The 24,513-nt window shown below is 38.0% G+C and overlaps 1 protein-coding gene across 14 annotated transcripts in view; it reads right to left on the bottom strand.

The window, feature by feature from the left end:
- The window catches only part of LOC140458257 (ataxin-7-like protein 1), a 247,119-nt gene that overhangs the window by 29,707 nt on the left and 192,899 nt on the right, over window positions 1-24,513 (bottom strand). For all 14 annotated transcript variants that reach the window (XM_072552630.1, XM_072552631.1, XM_072552633.1 and 11 more), the window contains 3 exons: window positions 19,532-19,824; window positions 2,656-2,738; window positions 2,093-2,349 (listed from right to left, as the gene is read on the bottom strand). In XM_072552630.1, the coding sequence (XP_072408731.1) occupies window positions 2,093-2,349; window positions 2,656-2,738; window positions 19,532-19,824 (633 nt within the window). The remainder of the gene's footprint in view (window positions 1-2,092; window positions 2,350-2,655; window positions 2,739-19,531; window positions 19,825-24,513) is intronic.

Below are 24,513 nucleotides of genomic sequence, written 5' to 3'. Positions count from 1 at the left end.
CATCATTCCTCAATTTAAGATCTGTCACAACCCATAAATCAGTCTGAATTGAATGCTTCTAAATCCTTGTCCTTTTAAAACATACTGCAACATCCTAACAAGTGACCTTCTTGCGCACTATTCATAGAATCCCTTGTGTGGAAGTAGGCCATTCTGTCCTTCAAATCCAAAGCGACCCTCTGAAGAGCATACTACCCATGCCCACACTCCCAACCCTATCCCTGAAACCCTGCATTTCCCATGGCTAATCCACCTAACCTACACATCTCTGGACACTGTGGGCAATTTAGCATGGCCACTGTGCGAGGAAACTGGAATACGTTGAGGAAACCTACACACAGGGAGAATTTGCAAACTCCACACAGTGGGATCAAATCTGGGTCCCTGGCACTGTGAGACAGCAGTGCTAACCACTGATCCATTTCATTTCTGAGCTGACCTGTACCAACTTTTTGTAAGCTCTTTTTGACAGTAGAGCTAAGAATGAATATTTATCCATCTAATTAGTAAAATCTACATTAGATTATCATTAATGGATGAAAACTGCCAGGCATCAATTGTTTAAGGTGGAATAGCCTGAACGCGACTTGGCCATTTAAAAAAAGAGTTATTTGAAGAAAAATGTAAACCGTTTTTGTATATTGCTTTATGAACATTTAAGGTACGTTACATAAAAAAAGTTTACACACCATGAATGATTCCTCAATACAGAGGGATGTGGGTCATTGACAAGACTAGCATTGGTTGTTCATCCCTAACTGTGCTTTAAACTGTGAGGCTTGCTAGTTCCTAAAACATTAGACTAACCCTCTTGATTATCAATTCAACAACAATACCAGTATTATCATCTCTCCACACTTTCTCCACAATAGTATCTAACTACTCCACCACTGGACTTGCACACAAAAAAACTATTACTCAGTGAAAAGTGTCAACCATAATTTCTACCTGCAATTTGCATAATATCCGAAGTCAATATTCACACAAGCTAAAGGAAGTAACCCTTTTTCAGCATGTGTTTTAATATCTCCTGAAAACACACATTAAGACAGACAGAACACTGAACTGTAATTCTCTGTCGTAAGTACAAGTAGTGAAGTGAAAGAGGAGGCATGAGGGAAACGTACAGCTCACAACAGGAATATCACGTGAATGACATTGCTTTCAAAGCAGCATAGAATTCATAGAAGCTTCACTCAACAAGCCACTGAATTTAACAATGAGAACCTACAATATGCTGAATCAACTAATCAATGTGCACTTTATTCAGGTACAAATTATTCTGGCACAAAATCATTACATAATTTTTCAGAAATGTTTGATGTTACTGATGAAAATGATTGATATATAATAATAATTTGTGAAAAATTAGTTCCACATAAAATATTCACCGCCTTACTAAAAGTAAGTATTTAACTGGCCAAACCATACTGAATGTTTACTTGAGAGTGAGGACATTCCGAATTTTGGATGTTGGATTGGTTACATTTGGGCATTGGGCTGTTCAGACCAACCTGGGTTGTGTGGGGTTCATGGGTCTCTTCAAGGGTGGAAACAGACTGACGGCAAACAGTGGAACAGATAACACGTGCAACGCCAAGTCAAATTGTCGACATAAATCAAATATAATTGCTACATGGCATATTCTATGCATGTCCAGTTTTCAACCAATGGCAGCTTTTGGACAATTGTTTTTGATAGAGTATACAAGTAAATATCTCTGTAAATGTTGTTGTGGAAATGTCTCAAAAGACACTTTGTATAAGACAGACTTTTAATTACAATCAATATATTCTTTAAAAATTATACAGAAACAAGTTTTTATTCGTATGTTGTCTGCAGCACAAGACGGTTCTTTGTCATTGAGATTCCCCTTTCCTGATTAGATCACTGTCCTTAATCATGCATGTTATTCTGGGATTCTCATGTGACATCTGAATTTGCAAATGCCACTGAAAGCAGAAGTGTGTGCATGCACGCACACACACTGTGCGATACAGGATGAAACTCACAATCACTGTAGAAAATTGTTGAGACGTTAAGTTAGCTCAATGTTGAAAAGTGTAAACAATGAAATCATGTTGTAATTCACCTGGCAAGGGCAGTATTCAGCAGTCTTGATTTTGCTGGCGATGTAACTTTATGCTCCAAACCAGGGTTAGTCAAAGATACTGCAACTTGCTCTTGTGGAGACATAGACTGACTCTGATGAGAATCCTTTGACACTTGAAGGTGCTCCTTGTCTTTTACAGTTTCTTTCTCCTTTGAGCGTGCTTTATGTTCAGCAAGAAGAATGTCAAATTGTTTCCTTCGTCCTGGTACTGCTCTCCGATGACTAAGTGAATGAGTCTGCGCGAAAGCAAGTGAATAGAAGGTATTCCAGATACAATTGAAATGACACTTACAAAAATGAAGCTATTAGCTTAGTTGTAAATATTGTGCCCCACCACATTGTTGAAATGTTTAAACATTTTTGAGGTGAAGTAGTTTTTGCTTTATTAACAATGATTTCAAACTCAAATTTGAGTTACATGAATATAACATCGATATTCACATACACGTTCAATAACAAATTGTAAAATCGAATCAATTTCAAAATTCCATTGTAACTATCAACCAAAGAAACCAACCAATCATTTCGGGCAAAACACATACCTTACACGTAAGTGACCTTGTACATGGTTTCTTGGTCTCAGGGTCCATAACACCACAGTGTCTGTTGGGGTCAAATTCCCTCTCTGTTGAATTGTGAAAAAACTGAATTCAGTATACTGATGACAGCCAGACAAATTGCGTTTTCTCTACAATACCTACATCTAAATTGATTATAAATGCACAAAATCAGAGATATAAAATATTCCAGTCAATGCCAAACGCTCAGGGTTCAAGTTGATTTTCCTTCTTAATATAAAGCATTACTGAGCCTTCAAGACTGAAGAGAGATACATTACAAAAATGCAAATATTCTCAAGCTCTTCACTTCCAAAGTGTAAATAGCTTATGATAGTTATTCAACATTTTTAATGGATTGGATTTTGTGTAGTCATGTAGCTGTTTCAATAGCCGAAGCTCGTTCACTTTTCACAATGTGTTAATGCGGATGTGCTGTGTAACTGGACTCCTCATAGGCAGGTTCACATTGACGCCCAGGGATTATATCGCCTCCCACAGCTCAGTTCAACAGCAACGATCACATACATCATGCATGAAGCAGGCACACTGGAGCATGAAAAACTGAAAACAGTAACCAAAGATCCAAAATGATCGCGGGCCACCTGCATTTGTAACAATAAACTGATGTTTATTATAACAGGGCATTTCAAGCTTATGTCATCATAGAATCACACTACATCGAAGCTCACCGTGTTTGTACTAGCTCTTCCAAAGACCTATCTAATCATATCCAGACTTGTGCATAATTTTCCTTTTCCAAGTGTATATTCAATTTCCTTTTGAATGTTACAATTGAATCTTCTTCAATCAACTTATCAGTTAATATGCTCAGATCATAACAACTGTTGGTATAAGGATAAAAAACTAATTTCTCTTGAATTTGTGCCTTCTTGTCATTGACTTACCTACCAATAGAAATAGACCCTCCTTATTTACTCCATCAAAACACTTCATCATTTCAAACCCTTGAATTAATTCTCTCCTTGAACTCAGTTTGAAGAACATTCCCAGGGTTTTAATATGCCAGAAGTCCCTGTACCCTGGTATTCCAAAAATCCTCCAGGAATTTGAAATTCTTCCTGAAGTGTGTTGTCCAGAAATGGGCACAACTCTCCATCTGAGGCCGAACCAGTGATTCACAAAGGTTTGGCACAATTTCTTTGCTTTTGTACTCTAGTTCTTCATTTATAAATACCAAGATGCTGAATGCTCTTCCAACAGCCTTGCAAATTGTCCTTTCACATTCAGAAACACATATGTATGTTTACGCTCATAAACGGTAAAAGTAAAAAAAAATTCAAAAAATATGATACAGAAAATACTAAAATACTATTGCCTGAATTACTTGGGCTTTCCATATACCACAAAGCGTGTCCTTCTCCTTATTCTATCTTTGAATCCACATTGTTTACAGTATACATTGACTCTGCAGCAGCAACTCAGAATTGTAACTGTCACCATATTCGTTTTCTGAAAGAGTTTCATACCACAAACACCTAGTGTATAATGCTTACATGTGAAATAATACTAGCAATAGGTTGCAGGATGGTCACTTGCTTTATGCTTCCGACTTCTCAAGCTTGCATATGTGTGTGTGTAAACCACGACATCACACAATAGAAGAGGTCAAATTTGAAGTGTAAGACTCCAATTAAATGATCAAGTTCTTGACTGTATTTGAAGATGCTATCTTGAACACCACGAGGCCAGAATGCATTGTGCAAAAGTACTAAAGGGAATAGTTAAGTTTTCCCCAAACTCCCCATTACCACCTTTCTGATGTCCTTCCGTATCTCTCTCATATTCATTCATCGTTCTACAAACAGACTTTCAAGCTCAGGTTGCAGCATAGTCTCATGTAGTGATAATGTGAAGAGGTCTCATGCAGACACTAACTTATGTTACTCTTTCCATACATAAACACATCACAGGCAAAAGTGATAGGCCCCAGACCTTTCTAAGAATAGAAGCACCTTTTAAACCATAATGTTTCCTACACAAGCTTCAGTCCAAAATGGTTACTGGAAGGTACATTGTATGAATAATTGTAATTAGGAATTTAAAGTGATAATGGCAAAGAAAATAATTTCCATGGACCGAGCATCTTTTTGGGGCCTAAACATACTATAACCAATTAAATACATTTGGAGTACACTACATGATGCAGACATTGAGTACAGCACAAGTTGCAATCATCTGCAAACAGCTGTGACCAGAAAATTTGTTTCAGTGGTGAGTTGAGAGTATTGACCAGAATATTTGGGATTACTCTCCTGCTCTGCTTCAAATTATAGCTTGGAATCTTTTACAAACATCTGCAAGGATAGAGAAGCCACAGTTTAACAACTCATTGAGAAATCAGCACCCCCAAAAATGGAGTACTCTGCAAATAAAGCACTAAATTTATCAGCATAAATTATCTGTTCAAGTCTCTGAATGGCACTTGAAGGCATGACCATTGGTTTCAAAGACCAAAACACTTGTACTGAGAGAAGCCTGACATTTTGCTTAGAGCAGAGTCTGCCGATCAGTGGATTGGCTTGTCTCTGTTCAAGTTGATCAATCCTCAATTTTTGATGTCAAGGTATGTGCTTTAAAGAATAATGACTGAGAGCTTTCTTGATTCATTCAAGCACTTGCATGGCCAGAGGGTAAGTATGGAGATTATCAACCACATCTGTGCAACTATGCAAGGCGGATTCTCGTCACTGAAGTAAATTTACAGAACACTGCAGTGCCAGGGTGTTCTCTAGTATTTGCTCAAGTGTTAGGGTTCTCAGCCAGATGACAGTGTCTTGCGGAAATTTTGTCAGAAAAGTTTCTGTTTCAGGTTTCCAGAAGCCACAATGTTTTGCTTTTGTGCTGGCTCTGAAACTTGGTTACAAAGAGCGACATCGCTTCGAGACCCTTGAGAAGCATCAACAACATTGTTTGAGATGGATTTTCTGCATCAGCTGAGAGGACAGGCGAACTAGCACCTGTGTCCTTGATGCAACTAACAGCACCAGCATCAAGGCTAGTACCAGCATCATCCAAAACCCATTCTGCTGGCCATCACATGCTTAGGATGCCTGAGTTCCAACTACTAAAGCAAATGATCTTAGGCAAGCTTAAATAAGACACTTGAACAAGAAGAGGAAGAGCTATGAGGGGGCACAAATTTAAAGTGATTTACAAAAGTAGTAAATGTGAAGAGGTGAACAACAATATTTTTCACACAGTGAATATTCAGGGTAAGGAATGAAATGACTGTGACTGTGGTGAAGGAGGGTTCAATTGAGCCACCCAAGAGGTACTGTTTGACTATTCGAATAAAAACATTGTGCAAGGGTATGGAGAAAAAGCAGAAGGTCGATATTAGGTAATCATTCTCATGTGAAGAGCAGATGCAGGCATGAGTGGCCAAATGGCAGCCCCAGTACAATAACATTTCTATAATCAATAGCCTATGATATATGGACCATCAATATTATGTAACAATGGATCAGAAAAAACAGAAATTTAAAATAATGATCAATACTAATTTCAGAGTATGTCACATTGATTATGCTGCAACTTACTATCCCACATTTTCTGCTTATCTCATTGTGTTCAAAGAGAAAGTACGCATCGCCCTGATATATAAATAATGAATATCCTTGTGCTTATTACCTTGGTGAGCTGGCTGCAGATATTTTGATTGATAGCTACTTCCAGGATAATTTATGGTCAACTAAAAAACTTAAACCCTCTACTTGAGAGCTCTTGTGGTGCAGTATCTCTGAGCCACAAGACCTGGGTTCAAGTCCTATATGCTCCAGAGGTGCTTCACATAAATGTCTTTGGATTCCACAACAGAATTTTTTTACACATACTTTAATTCAAGTGGCTGAAAGAATATCAATGACAGTTTTCCAACTGTCTCAGACTGAACAGTGTTTGGTTGAGGTCTGAGTCAGTATTCACAAAACATCAGAGAATACCTAATACAAAATATTTCAATGCCCTGCTTTATACTTATCCACCTACACCTGACAAGCAGATTAAGATCACAGAAAATTATCAATGTCCTTAAAGAGGGTACTTGGACATTTTTCATCATCATCTCCCCTGCTGTCTTGCTTCCAAAGTAGATTCAGAGTACAAACTTTCTTCAATAAATGCAGGCAATGGGATTCCTAGCAGTTCTGCCTTCAAGATATATGATGGGCCACCACTAATTTGCCTGAAAGATGAAACCTACGAAGACAATTTCCATGAATAATTACATCAAGACCAGCACATGACACTGTAATGACTGAATTGCAACTTGTCTAAATGGTGTTAATCAGCAAATCTATCTTCCTAATTTACTGGAACGGTACTGGGACATGATGTGAGTCCAACATTATATTGAATTGCATGTGGCCACTCAGACCTTCAAATAGAAACAGGCTTCATTTTAAATTATATCTATTTATCCAGTGAAGTCAGCAGTAACAGTTTAAGCAGATAAACAAACTCAGCAAACAAGAGGCTACAGGTTCATGAGTTTGAGTTCTGGGTCTGCCTGACATTCAGGTAAGCCTACCTCAACTGCAATGAGTTCGGTTTGTTCCTCATCTATAACCAGATGCAATGTTTCGAATCTTCTTGAGTTTTGAGGTCTGGAAAAGGAGCTAAAATACTTCCTTATTTTCAGAAGACAAGTGTAAGTGGAATACATCTGGATATGGGAAGTTATGGTTGACTACTTGCCACACATTCTAATGGTTGGTCCATCAGCAATACTGGAGGTCTGACAAAACCAGGAGAGACAGACTGAGGAATAAGATTTATTTAGGCTTTGAAATAAATTCACAGTCTGGAGTTAAGCCATAGAAGTCAGTGAGGTCTAGCAGTCTCCAGCCAATCTGTGCTGAATTAGTTAATCATAATAAGGCTTGGCATCTACTTCAATATAACCTTAATGTATGTGCGTGCATGTACATATGCGTGCATATGTACTAGTGTGTGCATGCGTTTGCATATGTGTGTCTTAGTATGTATATATGTGTGTGTGAGTGTGCGCGTGTGCCTGCATATGTGCTGTGCGGGTGTCCATATATGTGTGTGTCTGTGTGCGCGTGTCCAGGTGAGGATATGTGAGGTGACAGGAAGAAATTAGCTTTCATTTTTATCCATCACCCTTCAACTACACTAAGCAGGAAGTGTCTGTACAACGACAGATTTGCATTCAGATACATCTGCCTCAAACAGTAATGGCTTACACTACCTTATCCAGCTGTGCCAGATGCAACGTTCAGATTTTCCTTAAACTTAAAGTGTGGAATTGCTATTATAAAAATAGATAATGCTGGAAATAATCAGTAAATCAGGGAACACCAGTAGAAAGAGAAACTGAGATTGTGTTTGAGGTCAACAGACTTACTTTAGAACTGGAATTTTGATGAAAGGTCATTAGCCAGAAACATTCATTTTGTTCCCTTTTCCACAGATGTTGTCTGACCTACAAATATTTTCAGTACTTTCTGTCTTTGTTTCATCTTTCCGGCAATCACAGTATTTTGCTTTAGAACGTCAGTTAGTCTATTTTAAAGTTAAAAAAACATAAAACTTTGTCCACCCCAGTCCAACAGCGGCTGCTCCATATTTTAAAGTAGTGTCGTTTTTTTAAAAAAAAGCCTTGCAACAAAATATAATTTCAATTTACTGCCAATGGCTGAAATCTCCCAAAAATACTCAATTTTTCACTAACTAATAAAAGATTGATACAATGATGCCATATTGGAAAATATACTGTTGAATAAATACACTTACTGAATGTCAACAATATGAACCACCTCAAGACTAAATGTCCAGGGGACTAAGTTAGTACCATTTTTCATCTTTGAATAATATGTTACATCATAGAAAATGACCAAAAGGCTTGACATTAATTCTTACATATGTTTTGAACATCCATCCGGCTGATTCAGGCCTGTGAGCTATTTTACTATGAGGGCAACCTGAAGCTCTTTGCTACCCTATGCATTTACTTTAACTTTCTCACATTTTGACCTGTTGATTGGTTCAGGTCATGTCATGGACCTTCCCATTTCTTCCAGTATTCTAACAGCAGCTTTTAACAAATATGATTGAAGTTCTTGTCAGAAAACCTTGAAGTGGTTAACTTTATGAAACAAAATACTGAGCAGTCAGTGATACCAAATGCACATTTGTCTTAGCAGCAATTTTAACAACACAGTCACAAAATGACAAAGGTGTTGAGGTAAACAAACCACGTGTTATACTACAACAGGCATTTAATGTGTTTCAGGCAAGGTACTTCTCTTCCAATCCAAATCCAAGAATTAGGAAAGGACATCAGGCACCTATGGGTCAGACTACAGTTGGAAAGGAGGCTTGGTCAACTGGAGAAATAAAAAAGAACGCAGAAGCGCAGTGGTGCTCAGTGCCTCATTGTCAATTGTGGGTTCTGACTGACCATAAATTAGCAACCATTAGGCCAACAAACAAGTTCACAAATTGTCAAAAGTTAATACACTGGCAGCAATTTTATTTATAGAATGGAAGTTGCAAAGTGAAGGCAAATTGGAGTGCGTGCCGAACCAATTAGAAGACCAGCCCGGACTAAGCTTGGCATTTTGAGTTTCTTTTACAAAAATTATTCTCAACCCCATTCTCCTGTGTTCTCCCCATAACCATTGATCCCCTTCCTAATCAAGAAGCTATTTATTTATCTCTGTCTTAAAAGATACTCAATAACTTGGCGTCCATAGCTTTCTGCAGCAATGAGTTCCACAGATTCACCACTCTCTGACTGAAGAAATTCTCTCTGATCTAAATTCTACAAGGTTATCCCTTCACTCTAATGCTGTGCCCTCAGATCCTAGTCTCTACCACTAGTGGAAATATTACTTCCACATCCACCCTATCAATGCCTCTCAGTATTCTAAGTTCCAATCAGATTTTCCTTCATCCTTCTAAACTCCATCCAGTACAAACCCAGAGTCCTCAACCACTCTACATGAGAAGATCTTCACCCCAGGATCATTCTTACATACCTCCCTTGCACCCCCTTCCAGCACAGCCCTCCTTAGATATGGGGTCCAAATTGCTCACCATATTCCAAATGGATCTTGACCAGAGCTTTATACAGCATCAGCAGTACAATCTCTGCTCTTTTATTTTAGCCCACTTGAAATAAATATTACATTTGTCTTCTTAACTGCCAAGTGAACCTGCATGTTACCTTAAAGAGAATCCTGAACTAGAACGCTCAAGTCTCTTCAGACTTTGGAAATCTAAAGCCTAAAACCATTAGGAAATAATCTTTGCTTCTACATTTCTGCTAAAGTGCATAAATCCCCTCTCCCACATTATTTTAATAAATCAATTGAAACACTTGCTGTTGAGTGATTTCTGTTCATCTGTCCAATGGTAACCTTCTGAATCAAAAAAATTATGTAACTGAATAATGTACTGTCCTAAAATGGTCAGGGACAGAATCTATTTGGTTTGAGCTGAGAAACAATCAAGATATCGTCGTACCACTGGATATATTCCATTGGCCATCAACCAGAGGAAACGTACAGAGGAACAAATTTGCAAGGAAATCACAGAGAGGTGTAAGAAATACAGAGTAGCAATAATGTAAGACTTTAATTATACTATACACTCTGAGATAGTAATAGTGCAGACAGCAGAGGGGGGAAACATTCCTGACTGTGTTTTAGAAATACGTTCTCCATCAGTAGGCTTCTGGCATTGTGAATCCGATTCTGGGTAATGAGGTCAAGTTGATCAAGTGTTAGAAGGCGCAAAAACAGACATTGCTGGAAAATCTCAGCAGGTCTGGCAGCATCTTCGGAGAGAAATCAACGTTAACTTATCGGGTCCAGTGATGCTTCTTCAGTACTGGTTCTGAAATTCTGAAGGGTCACTGGAACTGAAAAGTTAACTCTGACTTCTCTCCAAAGATGCTGCCAGATATGCTGAGATTTTCCAACAATTTCTGTTTTTGTTTCAGATTTCCAGCATCTGCGGTTCTTTAGTTTTTTTGTTAAGTGTTAGAAGAACAGTTAAGGATAGTAATAGTATCATAAAGTTGAAATTAGCTATGGAAAAGGGCAAGGAGCAATCAAAGTAAAAATAATTAATTATTGGAGGGCTAATCTGAACAGAATGAGAACAGATTTGACTTGGGTTTTTTTTTTAAGTTTCTTCACTGGGTAGCCCTGGTTGGGCCAGTATTTTTTGCCCATCCCTAGTTGCCCTTGAATTGAGTGGCTTGCATGTGCAGTTAAAAATCAATCATGTTGCTGTGGGTGTGAAATCTGTAGCTGATTTAACAGACCAGATAAGGTTGGCAGTTTCCTTCCTAAACGAGGTTACTGAACCAGTTAGTATTTCACAATAATGTACAATGATTTCACAAGCATGATTAGACTGATAATTCCAGATTTTGTTTTACGGAATTCAAATTTCACCATCTTGGGATTCAAACCCAAGTCCTCAGGGTGGTATGCAAATCTGTGGATTACTAATCCAGTGACAATACCACTACACTATCACCTCCACAAACTACAATTATAGACTGGCAGCAAACAAAGAACAACAATTTCCCTTTAAAGAGAGTACATCTAGGTTGGGGAACCAAAACCAGAACTCCCTGGATAACAGAGAAGATTAAGATAAAGGGGGAAAAAAGGGGTGCATATGACAGATGTCAAGTGGATAATAATGTTGAGAAGCAGCCTGAATATTGAAAAGAAACAAGAAAAGCAAAGAAAGAGTATAAGAGATTGGCAGCTAACATAATAGGAACCCTAAAGTCTTCTAAAGGTATAAAGGTTGGTAAAGAGGAGGAATGGGGCTGATTTGGAAGGAAAATGGGGATTTACATATTTATTTGCCTTCTGCTTTTATAATAACTTTGCACCTGTCTTTACCAAGGAATAAAAGACTGCCAAAGTCATAGCGAAACAGTGGCAGTTGCAACACTAGATAGGTAACAATCTAGTTTTACAAAATGGTATTGGATAGGTTGGCTGCACCTCGACATGTCACCTGTATCTGAGGATATTCGAGGGAGGTATTACGTGGGAATTGCAAAACCTTCCTGTTCTCTTTAGGTATAGGGATGGCAGCAGACAAACCTATAACCACAAAAGTTGCACCCTTATTCATAAAAGGCTATAAGAAGAAGCCCAATCACAAAAGACCATCAGTTTAACTTCAATTGTGAGAACACTTTTAAAAATCATTATTTTGGACAAAATTAACAAATGTGAATTAAGGAAGGAAACTTGTTAAGGAGAAATCATGTTTAATTAATTTGATTGAGCTTTTGATTGGTTGCTAAAAGGAGGATAATGTGGTTGATGTAAAGTATGTAAAATTCAAAAGACATATAATGAAGTGCTTCATAACAAATTTGTAAGTTAAAATCCATGGAATAAAGAGGGTAGGAACAGCAAGGATGCAAAGTTGGCTAAGTGACAGCAAACAGGACCAAAGAACGATTACTTTTCAGACGCAAGGAAGGTATACATTGGGTTTGGTGTGAGGACCACTATTTTCCTTTATCTAAATTAATAAAGAAGCTTGAGAGCAGGCCACAAATTCAAATATTGCAGATGACACAAAACTTAGGAAGTACAGTATTGTGAACTATGAGAAAGGTAGAAATTAAACTTCAAGAAAACAAACTTAGACAAGAGGATCGGGCAGACATGGCAGCTGAAATTTGATAGAGAAGAACAAAATAATTAATTTTGGTGGAACAGTGAGATGCAAATGCCTTCGAGTACATGTGTATAAATCATCAAAGATGGCAGGTCAGGATGACAGAGCAGTTAATACAGGTCGTTCTGGTATACCACGCATTTCATCAGCACAAATTGGCTATAACGCAATTGACAAACTGTGGATGTTGTTTGGATAATGTGAACTTTCTACTGAACAGGTATAGCAATTTTCTACAGCGGTTTTCCATAGCGCGATTTTCTATAGCATGAGTTTGCAGAGGAACACAAATATCATGTTAATAGCAGAACGAGGGATTGAGTAGTAAAGCAAGGAAGTCATGAAGAACCTTTAGAAATCATTAGTTTGGCTTCAACTTGAATATCATGTCCAGTTTTGGATGCCACATTTTAGGAAGGAAGACATCAGAGAAGATTCAGTAAAGACTGATATGAGTGATTCCAGTGATGAAGGATTAAAGTGATTAGATTAAAGAAGCTGGAACTGTTCTCCTCAGCAAGATTAAGAGAAGATTTGATAGAGTGAGCCAAAATGAGAGAGGTCAAGACAGACTAAAAAGAGAAAACTGCTCCCAAGACAGAACGTTCATGATTCAAATAATACTGATTTAAGGTAACTGGCAATAGAAGAAATGGTGAAACAGGAAAATTATTTTTATGCAACGTGTTGTTAGAATCTGGAATGCACTGTTTGCAGGTCTGATGGAGACACACTATTCAGATAAATATTTAAAGAAAAAATTGCATGGTTACAGGGGACTGGGCAAAGTTGTTGAGGAAGCTGATAGAATGACTGAAAAGAAAGTATACTCACCTCACACCACAGAAATACAAACAGCTAGAGAACCCAAAACTTTTCAAATTAAGCAAGCCGTACCAACTGTTATGGCAACTTCGTGTTATTTCATGAAGTGGAAGTTATGGTAATATTCAGTGATTATTAAGAGCTTCATGGACAATATTTTTCAGTATGGCATCAAATGGGGGCCAGCAAACTACCTGCTGTCAAAATATGTAGCCAAATTACTTTTAAGTTTCTTGCAGTTTTAAATGTCTTTCTGAAAAAAAGTTAAAAATCACACAACATCAAGTTATAATTCAACAGGTTTATTTGGAAGCACTTGCTTTCGGAGCGCTGCTCCTTCATCAGGTAACTCGGAAAGCTAGTGCTTCCACATAAACCTGTTGGATTATAACCTCATGCTGTGTGATTTTTAACTTTGTACACACCAGTCCAATACTGGCACCTCCAAATCATTTCTGAAAAAAAACACTTCGACAGCACTTTATTTAATTCATTATCAAAAATCCATCAGTCTGTACTGCTCTGTACACTTTAAGAAATTTCACACTGAACTAATTATTTCTCTGAAAATTAACAAGTTCAGATAGGTTTGATGTGGATTCAAATATCTGGTGCGGGGTTAGCAAACTTGTGCGACTCCTGACTTTGAACAATCAAACCAAACTTTTCTCGCTACCAATTTTTAGGAAGTAGCTATCTAGACATGAAAAGGATTTCAGACATCTCAAATTCACAAATAATCTCATGCTTCACCAACAGGTGAGTCAGCAGTTATCTGGGATAGACAAACTCAAAGGTTGTCTGCGATAGAAGGAACGTGGAATTAAGTCCTAATCTTAACGAGTGGTACAACAGGTTCAAGGATTCGAAAAGCCTATTTCCTGTAATTTGCATAAACTCTCCGAACACTGAAAATAATGAGAAGCCCTACATCAGGGCTCAAAAACCTTGGGAACAAGAGTAAATTTTAAAATTTAAACTACAAGCCTCAAGTCCTCTTACTCAAGTGTCAAAAAAGAAAAACAAGACCGTAACACTTCTCAGCTAAAACAGTGTGCTTTTTGGTAAATGCTGTCAAGAATTCTTAAAATCATTAAGTTTTACTGCAAATGAATACTGCATCTATCCATATTTTGTAAAGCAGCTCAAGCTTTATTTTGCAATTTTGGTGTTGAGCACAGGAAAAGGGTGCTCAGCTCATTATCCTATAAATGTATCAATTGAGTGTTTTTGCAATGTGTGTTTATACTACATTAATATTAATGCTGGCATTTATACATTCTCCAAACTGTTGGAAGTCTGAATAATTGGCTGGCATCAAAACATCGTAATATATAATTGTCATGATTGTTTTGCTGAAGTTTCAATTCAATAGGCAATTGCCCAATGAACATTTATCCTGGCAGTGGAACTCAATTGAAGGTGAATTTTAAACTCTATGTATCATGATTAGATGTAAAGGAGGACCACCAAACCAGTGCTGTAGAAGATCACTGCTTTTTGTTATACATTGTGAAAATTGTTCTTTATCAGTTTTAATTTTGGGACTTTCCAAAGCAGTTCTGACACACTCTCAATTGAATCTTAGACTAGCATGCTGTCATTCTTAGAAAAGTTGAATTGCATATTTCCTCAAAAACAAGTTATTTTGTTTTTACAGATATTCAGTGTAACAAGCTTTAGAATTTGATTTCAAATCAATAACTAAATTGGAGCTTAATGACAAAGTACCTTTCAGTATTAAAACATTTTAAAGACCAGATTCACTTAGTGACCATAAGGACTGATAACAGTTACCGAGGATGGAAAACAGTTCTCTGGATTCAAATAGATGAGGGAAATTAATGGTGAGGACATTAACAAAACAGCTGTGAACAAGACTCTGATCAAATAAACAAGCATCAAAAGACACCTGTTATTCATATTCATTACTATCCAATGTAACAATCTGTCTTGAATTTACAGATCAAAATAAGCCATTCATACAAATGTCTTAAATAAAAAATGAAATTGTTAAAATAATGATCTCAAGCCTTTTGCATACCTTGGGTGTTTGGAGGTTGCACTGCAAAGAATGCATGACTATACAGAAGTGAACACTATTGACAACCATGAGAAATGACACGAGATATGCATTATGTCCCTGCAGCTTGAAGAGTGAAGAACTGTGACATTCAAGGAAAGACACAAATCAAATTAGTTTTGTATTGTGTTGGGAGTCACTACAGATGGCTGCAGGTTATCAAAAGATGTTGGTGGCACTTCAGATTCAGAACCAACTGCAGGTTTTGAAGAGGTGGGAAAGGGGAGTGAGATTCACTGAGGGGCCATTTATAGATGAGTAAATGGGATTGAATGCAGAAGAGTTTCCTAATATTTAATGATGTACATGATTGCAACTTTATGAGGAGATCCTTTAAATTTGGGCATAAATTTAAGCATGTGTGTTCAATTTATCTTTGGAAAATTCACATATGCTTTCATTAATAACAAATTTTAGAAGTATTTACTGCATGAAATAAGTTTTCTGCCATAACTGTCCCATTATTTTTCTTTTCTTCCTTTTCCCTGGCTTCCTAAGCATACCAATGGCAATAAAGTAGCATTAGAATTCCTATAGTGTGAAAACAGGCCCTTCAGCCAAACCGACCCTCTGAGGAGCAACCCATCCAGACCCACTCCTGACCCTATTATCCTATATTTACCCCTGACTAATGCACCTATCCTGCACATGTCTGAACACTTAGGCCAAACCTGTACATCTTTGGATTGTGGGAGGAAACCGGAGCACCCGGAGGAAATCCACGCAGACACGGGGAGAATGTGCAAACTCCACACAGACAATCGACTGAGGATAGAATTGAACCTGGGTCCCTGGCGCTGTGACGCAGCAGTGCTAACCACTGAGCCACCGTGCCACCCCAATAGGAAATGTAGGGGATCAAATAATTGCTAAGGTTGCATCATCAATATCCAGACAACAGGAATCACCTGAAGGTCAGTTCTATCCTCCGAGATGGCAAGCAGCATTTTCCTAAAATAACAAGACAGAAATCAGAAACTAACTGGAGGATCAAACACAGATCATGTTGCTCCAAGAATTATGCTTGGCTGCTCTCACATACTGTGCTACATGAATCTTCTGGGAATGAATTTAGCTCATGAGACAATTCTTGAAATTAGAAAGTCATTAAGATTTACTGGAAATGAATACTGTATCTATACAAGTTTTATGAAGCAGCTCAAGCTTTATACAGCAATTTTCTGAGCCTGATTGAATTTTAAAATAGAAGATATAAACATGAATGAATTGTAGTTAAGTTAGAACTAATGATGATATGATAACTTGGGTAACTCTGAAAAAGACTTGTACGACACAATAAATGGCCTGTTTCTGCATTGATGCTTTGGTAATAGGAGCAAATTAATTAACAATTCTCCCAAGATTTTTAGCAATTTTCAAACAATGTCTTCAGATCAGTATCTTGGCTTATTACAATGCATCTTGAGTGAGGCTGTTGGAAAGATAATTTTGTGGATAGCCATATGTAAGAACTGTTTTTCTCTTCTTTGTACTTCATTGTTTTGAGATTGGAGAATTAGAGAGATTCAAACAAGCAGTAGGTAGCGATAAAATGGGAATTAAAAATACCGATTGTCAGAATGTGAATCTTCGAGTCTCAGATTTTATTCACTGTTGAGTTCAGTTGTATTTGTCATTGATGAAAGATTGTCAAAATTGCTATTTGTAAAGATTAATGACTTTAGAAGGGACCAAAGGTATGGTGTAATGTTGGCTGACAATGCAAAGATAGATAAGAGAGTAACTGTGATAATTTATGAAAAGTCTGTAAAAGGACACAGACAGGTTAACACCAACTAGCAGCAATGAGGCAACTCTCCCTCATCTCAATACATGCAGACAAAAAGGGCCATCAATTTGACCGGGACAACACAACCATCTTAGGAAAAAGCTAACCAGAGACATGCACGGGAATTCCAAGAGGCATGGTTTTCAACCCGGAATGCCACCAACAAGCACATAGAAACAGAACCCATATACGAACCACCGCAGTGGAAAACTGGAAATGACACCATCCATCTTAACAGACTGGATCACATAAATATCAAACAGAGTAAAACAACAACGTTTCACAGAAGTCGCACTGTTGATGTTACCTAGCATGGTGATGAAATGTTTGCATGACAACCCACCAGCTTGGCGAGCAAACCAACAACCGCACAGGTTAAGTAAATAGCAGAAAATGGGCCGTTTGAGGATAATGTGGGAAATCTGAACTTGTCTACTTTGGCACAGCCTTCGGCAAGAAGAATGGAAAAGCAGCATGTTACATTAAGTGGAGAGAGACTGCAGAGATCTAAGGTGAAAAATGATCTATGTGTTCTGATGCAAAAACCATTAAATGTTATTATGCAAGTACATCAAGTGAACAGGAAGACAAATAAGAACATCACAATTAGGAATAGGAGTAGGTATATGGCCCCACACATCTGTCCCGCATTCAACAATGTCAAGGCTCATCTTCTCCAAGCCTCAACTCCTCTCTCATAACAGCTTATCATAGTTCTCAACTCCCCAGCATTTCAAAAATCTATCCACGTCCTTTTTGAGTACTTAGTGATCTAGCTTCAGCAACTTTCGGGGGTACAAAATTCCAAGCATTCTCTTTTCTTTGTGGGAAGAAATTACTTCACATCTCAGTGACCTCTTAGCTTGTTACCATGTTCTCCAGTCACTAGTGGAAATTTCTATTCAACATCTACATTGTCAAGTCAGAGTCTTGAATAAAGGCAAAACCTGTTTAGTTGTTCTTGATAAGCGAACTCCTTTATCCCAAAAATTAGACTAGTGAATCTCTTTTGGCTTGTCATCATTGAGACCAAGCTAGTGATTTGTTAAGCATTTTAATAGAACTTCCTTGTTTCGTATTCTTTTCTTCTACTTAAAAAGCAATTTCTTTTTCAAATCAGCATTGTCAACTTCATATGCCACCTTTGACGTTTGTGTTAAGTAAAGCCCTAGCTCCCTCTGCTCCCAGACACTCCTTAACAATTTAATAGGTTTTATATTGTTTCTTCTCATTGATTATATCAAAATGAATCCCTTCAGGTGTTTTGGCACTAAATGTCATTTAAAACTGGTCTGCCCATTTTACCAATCTGTCTACGTCCACCTAAGAGACAGCTGCTGTCCTCCTGCTTACTGCATTTCAAAGTTTTGGGTCACATGAATATTTATAAATAACGTGCCCTACACCTTTGGCTAATTTCACATGAAAACCAGGCCCCTTGGAATTCCCATGCTTGTCTCTGGTTAGCTAGTTTAATTTCTAGAATTTCCTTTGCTAAGAATAATTATCCTGACTCACCTATAGACACATGGGTGGCACGGTGGCTCATTGGTTAGCACTGTTGCCTCACAGTGACAGGGACACAGGTTTGATTTCAGCTTTGGATGACTATGCAGTTTGCAGGTTTTCCTCTTACTTGTGTGGGTTTCCTCCAGGCGGTCTGGTTTTCTCCCACAGTCCAAAGATGTGCAGGTTAGATGGATTGGCCATGCTAAATTGCCACATTGTGGCCAGGGTTGTCCAGGCTGGGTGGGTTAGCCATGGTAAATGCGAGGTTATGGAGATAGCGTGAGGGTGTGATATGTTCTTTGGAGGGTCAGTGCAGACACTGATGGACTGAATGGCCTCTATCTGCACTGTAGGCATTCTGTGATTCTATGGGGAACTGGAACGCTACAGTACCAGACATAAGTAACCGGTCTTTATATCTGGACCTAGGCAATTTTGACAATGTTTGACTATGGTAAGCAGCGTAGCTGAACCAATCGTGTCTTCACCAAACATGCACATTTCAGAGGCGCACCTTGGATACATATCATAGCAGAATCGCTATTAGTTTGTTCTGGCCCTAGCTTGTGGACAAGAGGGCCTGTTGTATAAACCCTATATTCTTAGATACCAAAATATTCAATCCTATTTGACAATTCTGATCTTGATAAAATGAAATAGTTTTAAATTGTACTAACTACCTGAAAACATTTTTTTTAGTCTTAACCATTCCCCTCCCTAGAAAACCTAGATGATTAAATATATAAACATTACATTACAACTGAATAATTTTGTTTTTCTTTATATCATAACTTTAACTTGAATATAGTATCAACAAGCAAGAATCCACCTAACATCTCATAGGTATTACTGTCTTGCTCTTGTCAATTTCTTTCTCAATGAACAATATGAACAATGACAAGTAGTTAACTATATGACAGAAGAAAGTTAATGAAAATACTCACCAGAAAGTCTTTTTTGAGACTTATTACTGCTTTTAGTGCCATTTTGGTGTTTCTTGTCTATCACAGGAGGTACTATTGCTTTCCCATTTAGAATCTTCTCGGGTGAAGGTGGCACAGGCTTTGAAGTTGTTGCTGTCAAAGCAGACTTAACCAAAGTTGCAGAAGATGTGGAGGATGAAGAACCAGAGGAGGTGGAGGTGGTGGTAGTGGTGGTTGAGCTCATCTTAACATTGGTACCATCTGCTTTCACCAGGTTAGGGATCTTCTCAAGACTGACTACTGGGACAGGAACACTGCAAATAAAAAGTTCCATTTGTTAGAATTGGTCAATGCTACTTCCCGGTGGTCACCCTTTCACCAGCACAAACATGATTTGGAGATGAACAAAACAGGCTCCAGATATTGCGCAATATTTCTGATACTACAGCTGCATTCAATTTTTTTAATCAAATGATACAATCACACATTATGATAGTTTGTGGATATAATGGATGCATCAAGAGCTTTAGGAAAGCAAAGAGTGGGGAATAAGATATTCTCTCATCACAATAAAAAATGAAAAAATTGAGAAGCAACTGAACATTAGTTGTTAAGTCTTTCCTAACTGAACTTACAGACCAGTTTAATAACTAAATTACAACCAACACCAAAACAGCGAAGAGGGTTACCTCAGATTACAACAGGATCTGGACCAGATGGGCCAATGGGCTGCGAAGTGGCAGATGGAGTTTAATTCAGATAAATGCAAGGCGCTGCATGTTGGGAAAGCAAATCTTAGCAGGACTTATACACTTAATGGTAAGGTCCTAGAGAGTGTCACTGAACAAAGAGACCTTGGAGTGCAGGTTCATAGTTCCTTGAAAGTGGAATCGCAGGTAGATAGGATAGTGAAGGAGGCATTCGGTATGCTTTCGTTTATTGGTCAGAGTATTGAGTACAGGAATTGGGAGGTCATATTGCGGCTGTACAGGACATTGGTTAGGCCACTGTTGGAATATTGCATGCAATTCTGGTCTCCTTCCTATTGGAAAGGATGTTGTGAAACTTGAAAGGATTCAGAAAAGATTTACAAGGATGTTGCCAGGGTTGGAGGATTTGAGCTATAGGGAGAGGCTGAACAGGTTGGGGCTGTTTTCTCTGGAGCGTCGGAGGCTGAAGGGTGACCTTATAGAGGTTTACAAAATTGTGAGGGGCATGGATAGGATAAACAGACAAAGTCTTTTCCCTGGAATCAGGGAGTCCAGAACTAGAGGGCATAGGTTTAGGTTGAGAGGGGAACGATATAAAAGAGACCTAAGGGACAACTTTTTCACACAGAGGATGGTACGTGTATGGAATGAGCTGCCAGAGGAAGTGGTGGAGGCTGGTACAATGGCAACATTGAAAAGGCATTTGGATGGGTATAGGAATAGGAAGGGTTTGGAGGGATCTGGGCCAGGTGCTGGCAGGTGGGACTAGATTGGGTTGGGATATCTGGTCGGCGTGTACAGGTTAGACCAAAGGGTCTGTTTCCATGCTGTACATCTCTATGACTCTTGTGCATAGAGGTGAAAAATGCAGTTGTTGGTAATTTTCTGAGTTCAGATCTTCTCCGACATCAGAGAAAAAACATTCTACAGAAATTGTAAGTGAAAAGGTTATAGGCACAGTATATACTTTCATGTGCCATTAAGTTTAACTTCAATAACTTAACTGTTGATTCAATTAAGCTATTTTTATACACATATCAGTTGGGTTAAACATTTCAAGATGTTTGAAACATAACCATATATCAAAGTGACCTGAAGTGATTGAATATTCAAATTGTCTGTTATAAATAAATAATACATAAATTTGGTTCATCCTCTCCAAAAGCTCAACTAGTCAGTCTCCCTTGCACTACGATACTGAGCAATAATGATGAGACAGCCTTTTGTTGAAAGAGCCAATCTCTGCCAGACTGCGGTGAAGATATTATTATCAGCCTCAAATGTCCTGTGCTAGCATAACGAGAGGGAAGAGATGTCAGCAAAAGTTACTGATTAAGGTTCCCATTCCTGATTTCAGTAATCGTGATTTCAGTATTACTGAAACCAACTTAGCTGTAATTATTTCCATGGTGTAACCATCCCCTGGCCCTCGACTGCCTAATCTTATTCCTGAGGCATAATCAGTGCAGTGATATACAAGAGCACTGTCTCCACAATCAAAATAAGAAAAAGTAAGGGACATGAAGGTGATTTAAAAAATCTCGTTGAAAAAATTAAATTTCTAAAATTATTATCCTTTAACATTCAAGATTAATAATTAGTGAAATAGCATATCAGTAAAATGAGTTAACACAGAATTCGAGGCTTACAGTCATATGGTGTCACAACCAGAATTAGTGATGTGAAATTGTCACAATGACTGTTTAGAGCAAGAGCACTGAATTCCTTAACAGTAGCAATGAAGAAACAAGAAACTTTCTTTCACATTAGCTTCAAACAAAGAGAAGTTTAAAGATGTTATATTATCTGGCAGACAGAGCACTGAAAAAGTGTGCCTGAATGTTTAAGTGGAAAAACTCAGCACATGCATGAAAAGTCAACACTGAAGGCGGAGAGTCTAAGTCAATATTCAAAAGGGATCAGAATAAAATTTGACAGCTGGCTCCAAGTTAATGCGGCCTTACATCATATAATAATGACACTGGTGTGACTGAACTTAAAGAGGCCAATTTAAAAACTAGGTTACAACAAAACCCTGAACAATAATTTGTGCACAGAGTAAAATACAGTTGTTGCTAATTTTCTGAATACAGTCCTTCTCTGGTATCAGAAATAAATATCTGTAGAGACTAGCAATGTCATAATTATATAATGCATCTGTACAAAACTGCCCACCTGATACCTGAGCAAAGGGCTCCCAATGATAATCGGCATCATTTATCTTTGGCTCAGTACTGTAAGAATCTATTATGAGAGGGGCAACTCCAAAGGCATTAATCCATTTATACTACTGGCAAATATTCAGCAATAGGCATTGTCAACACATTATTGCTAATCTGAAACTCACAACTTTGTGGTAAAGTTTCTAGGAACAAACTGCTTGCCACTAGATGGAAAATGCTGATTCTTGAGATGGAACTCAGAGGAAATAGCAACAGCCAAACATATTTCTCGGTTCATAACTTCATATAAACATTCCATCAAAACCAGGCCTCAGAAAATATTTAAGAAAAAACATTAGATCAAAATAAACAGACAAGTTGAATAAAATAACACTAAAAGAAAGAGAAAAAGAGATCAGTTTCAGGCTTAAACAACAAGTGTTTTTCAAATTCCGAATCTGAAAATTAGAAGTGTGCATCTACATACCACATTTTACAAATCAAAAACTTTGGAATCCTATATTTCTCAGCACTGTGAAAACTGCACCACGCAGAAGGTGTTAAGAACACAAGAACTAGGAGCAGGAGTAGGCCGCCCGTCACTCAAGCCTGCTCTGTCACTCAATAATATCATGACTAATCTTTTTGTGGACTCAGCTCCACTTATTGGCCTTTTCACCATGTCCCTTAAGTCCTTTATTTTTCAAACAAATAATCTACTTTACCTTGGTAGCGTCAATTACTTCCCTGGGCAAGGAATTGCACAGATTAACAACCCCATGGGTAAAGAAGTTCCTTCTCACTTCAGTTCTTAATATGTTTCCTCCAATCTTGAGGCCATTCCCTCTTGTCCTAGTTGACCTTGAAGAGGTGGTTATGAGCATTCTTTTGGAATACAATGTTCGTAAATGTGAAATCATACATTTTGGGAGGAGTAACAGCAAAATAGATTATTACTTGAATGGTTAAAATGTTGCAGCATGCTGATTTGCAGAGGGACCTGGGTGTACTTGTGCATGAAACTTTACCACATACCCAGTGGAATCGTCCTCTTTATTGCTATTTTATTGATTCCCTTCATAATTTTATATGTTTCTATAAGATCTTCCTCATTCTTCTGAATTTCAATGAATATAATCCCAATCTACTCAGCTTCTCCTCATAAGCCAACCCCCTAAACTCCGGAATCAACCTGGTGAACCTCCTCTGCACCCCCTCCAGTGCCTGTACATCCTTTCCAACGTAAGGTGACCAGATCTGCACATCACACTCCAGGTGTGGCCTCACCAGCACCTTGTACAGCTGTAACATCACCTCTCTGCTTTTAAGTTCAACCCCTTTAGCAATGAAGGACAAAATTCCATTTGCCTTCCGAATTACTTGTTGCACCTACAGACCAATTTTCTGCAATTCATGCACAAGTACACCCAGGTCCCTCTGCAAATCAGCATGCTGCAACATTTTAACCATTCAAGTAATAATCTATTTGGCTGTAACTCCTCCCAAAATGTATGATTTCACATTTACGAACATTGTATTCCAAAAGAATGCTCATAACCATCTCTTCAAGGTCAACTAATAGTAGGCAATAAATATCAACCTCACTTGCGATGTCTATCTCCCCAGAATTAATTTGATAACACACTTTGACTAATGGATATTCTCTTAATTGGTCAGTACATTCGCATGTATTACTGCGATTTCTTTCAACTTTTGCCCCAAGCCAAACTCATTGCTTGCTTACTTTCAACATTACTCAGACGATTTGATGTTGCTGCTTACACCAACCTCCAGAAATGACACATGAAGGTGCTCTGCACCCACTCGGACATAAATTTGTTTGAATGAATTTTTAACAGCACTGGCCAAATTAGCAAACTCTCCACCCTGGCAAATTCTTTACTGGTTCTACTTTTTTCTGCAATAATTAATTGAAGTAATAACACAAGTTAATAAGGCCATTAAGCAAAGCAAACAAAGCGGTGCACTTTGTTGCCAGAGGGAGACAACTGAACAGCAGAAATTACAAGAAAGAAGTCTGAGGGATGTCCTGATGGATCTTTAAGAGTGTGAAATGATTTGATAGATTAGGCATAGACTTGTTTCTATTTGCTGCTACAGCTAGTTACCA

The sequence above is a fragment of the Chiloscyllium punctatum genome, chromosome 32, assembly GCF_047496795.1.
Source record: "Chiloscyllium punctatum isolate Juve2018m chromosome 32, sChiPun1.3, whole genome shotgun sequence".
Classification (NCBI taxonomy): Eukaryota; Metazoa; Chordata; class Chondrichthyes; order Orectolobiformes; family Hemiscylliidae; genus Chiloscyllium; species Chiloscyllium punctatum.
The sequence above is the reverse complement of the archived record's forward strand: the minus strand, read 5'-3'. Positions and strand labels throughout refer to the sequence as shown.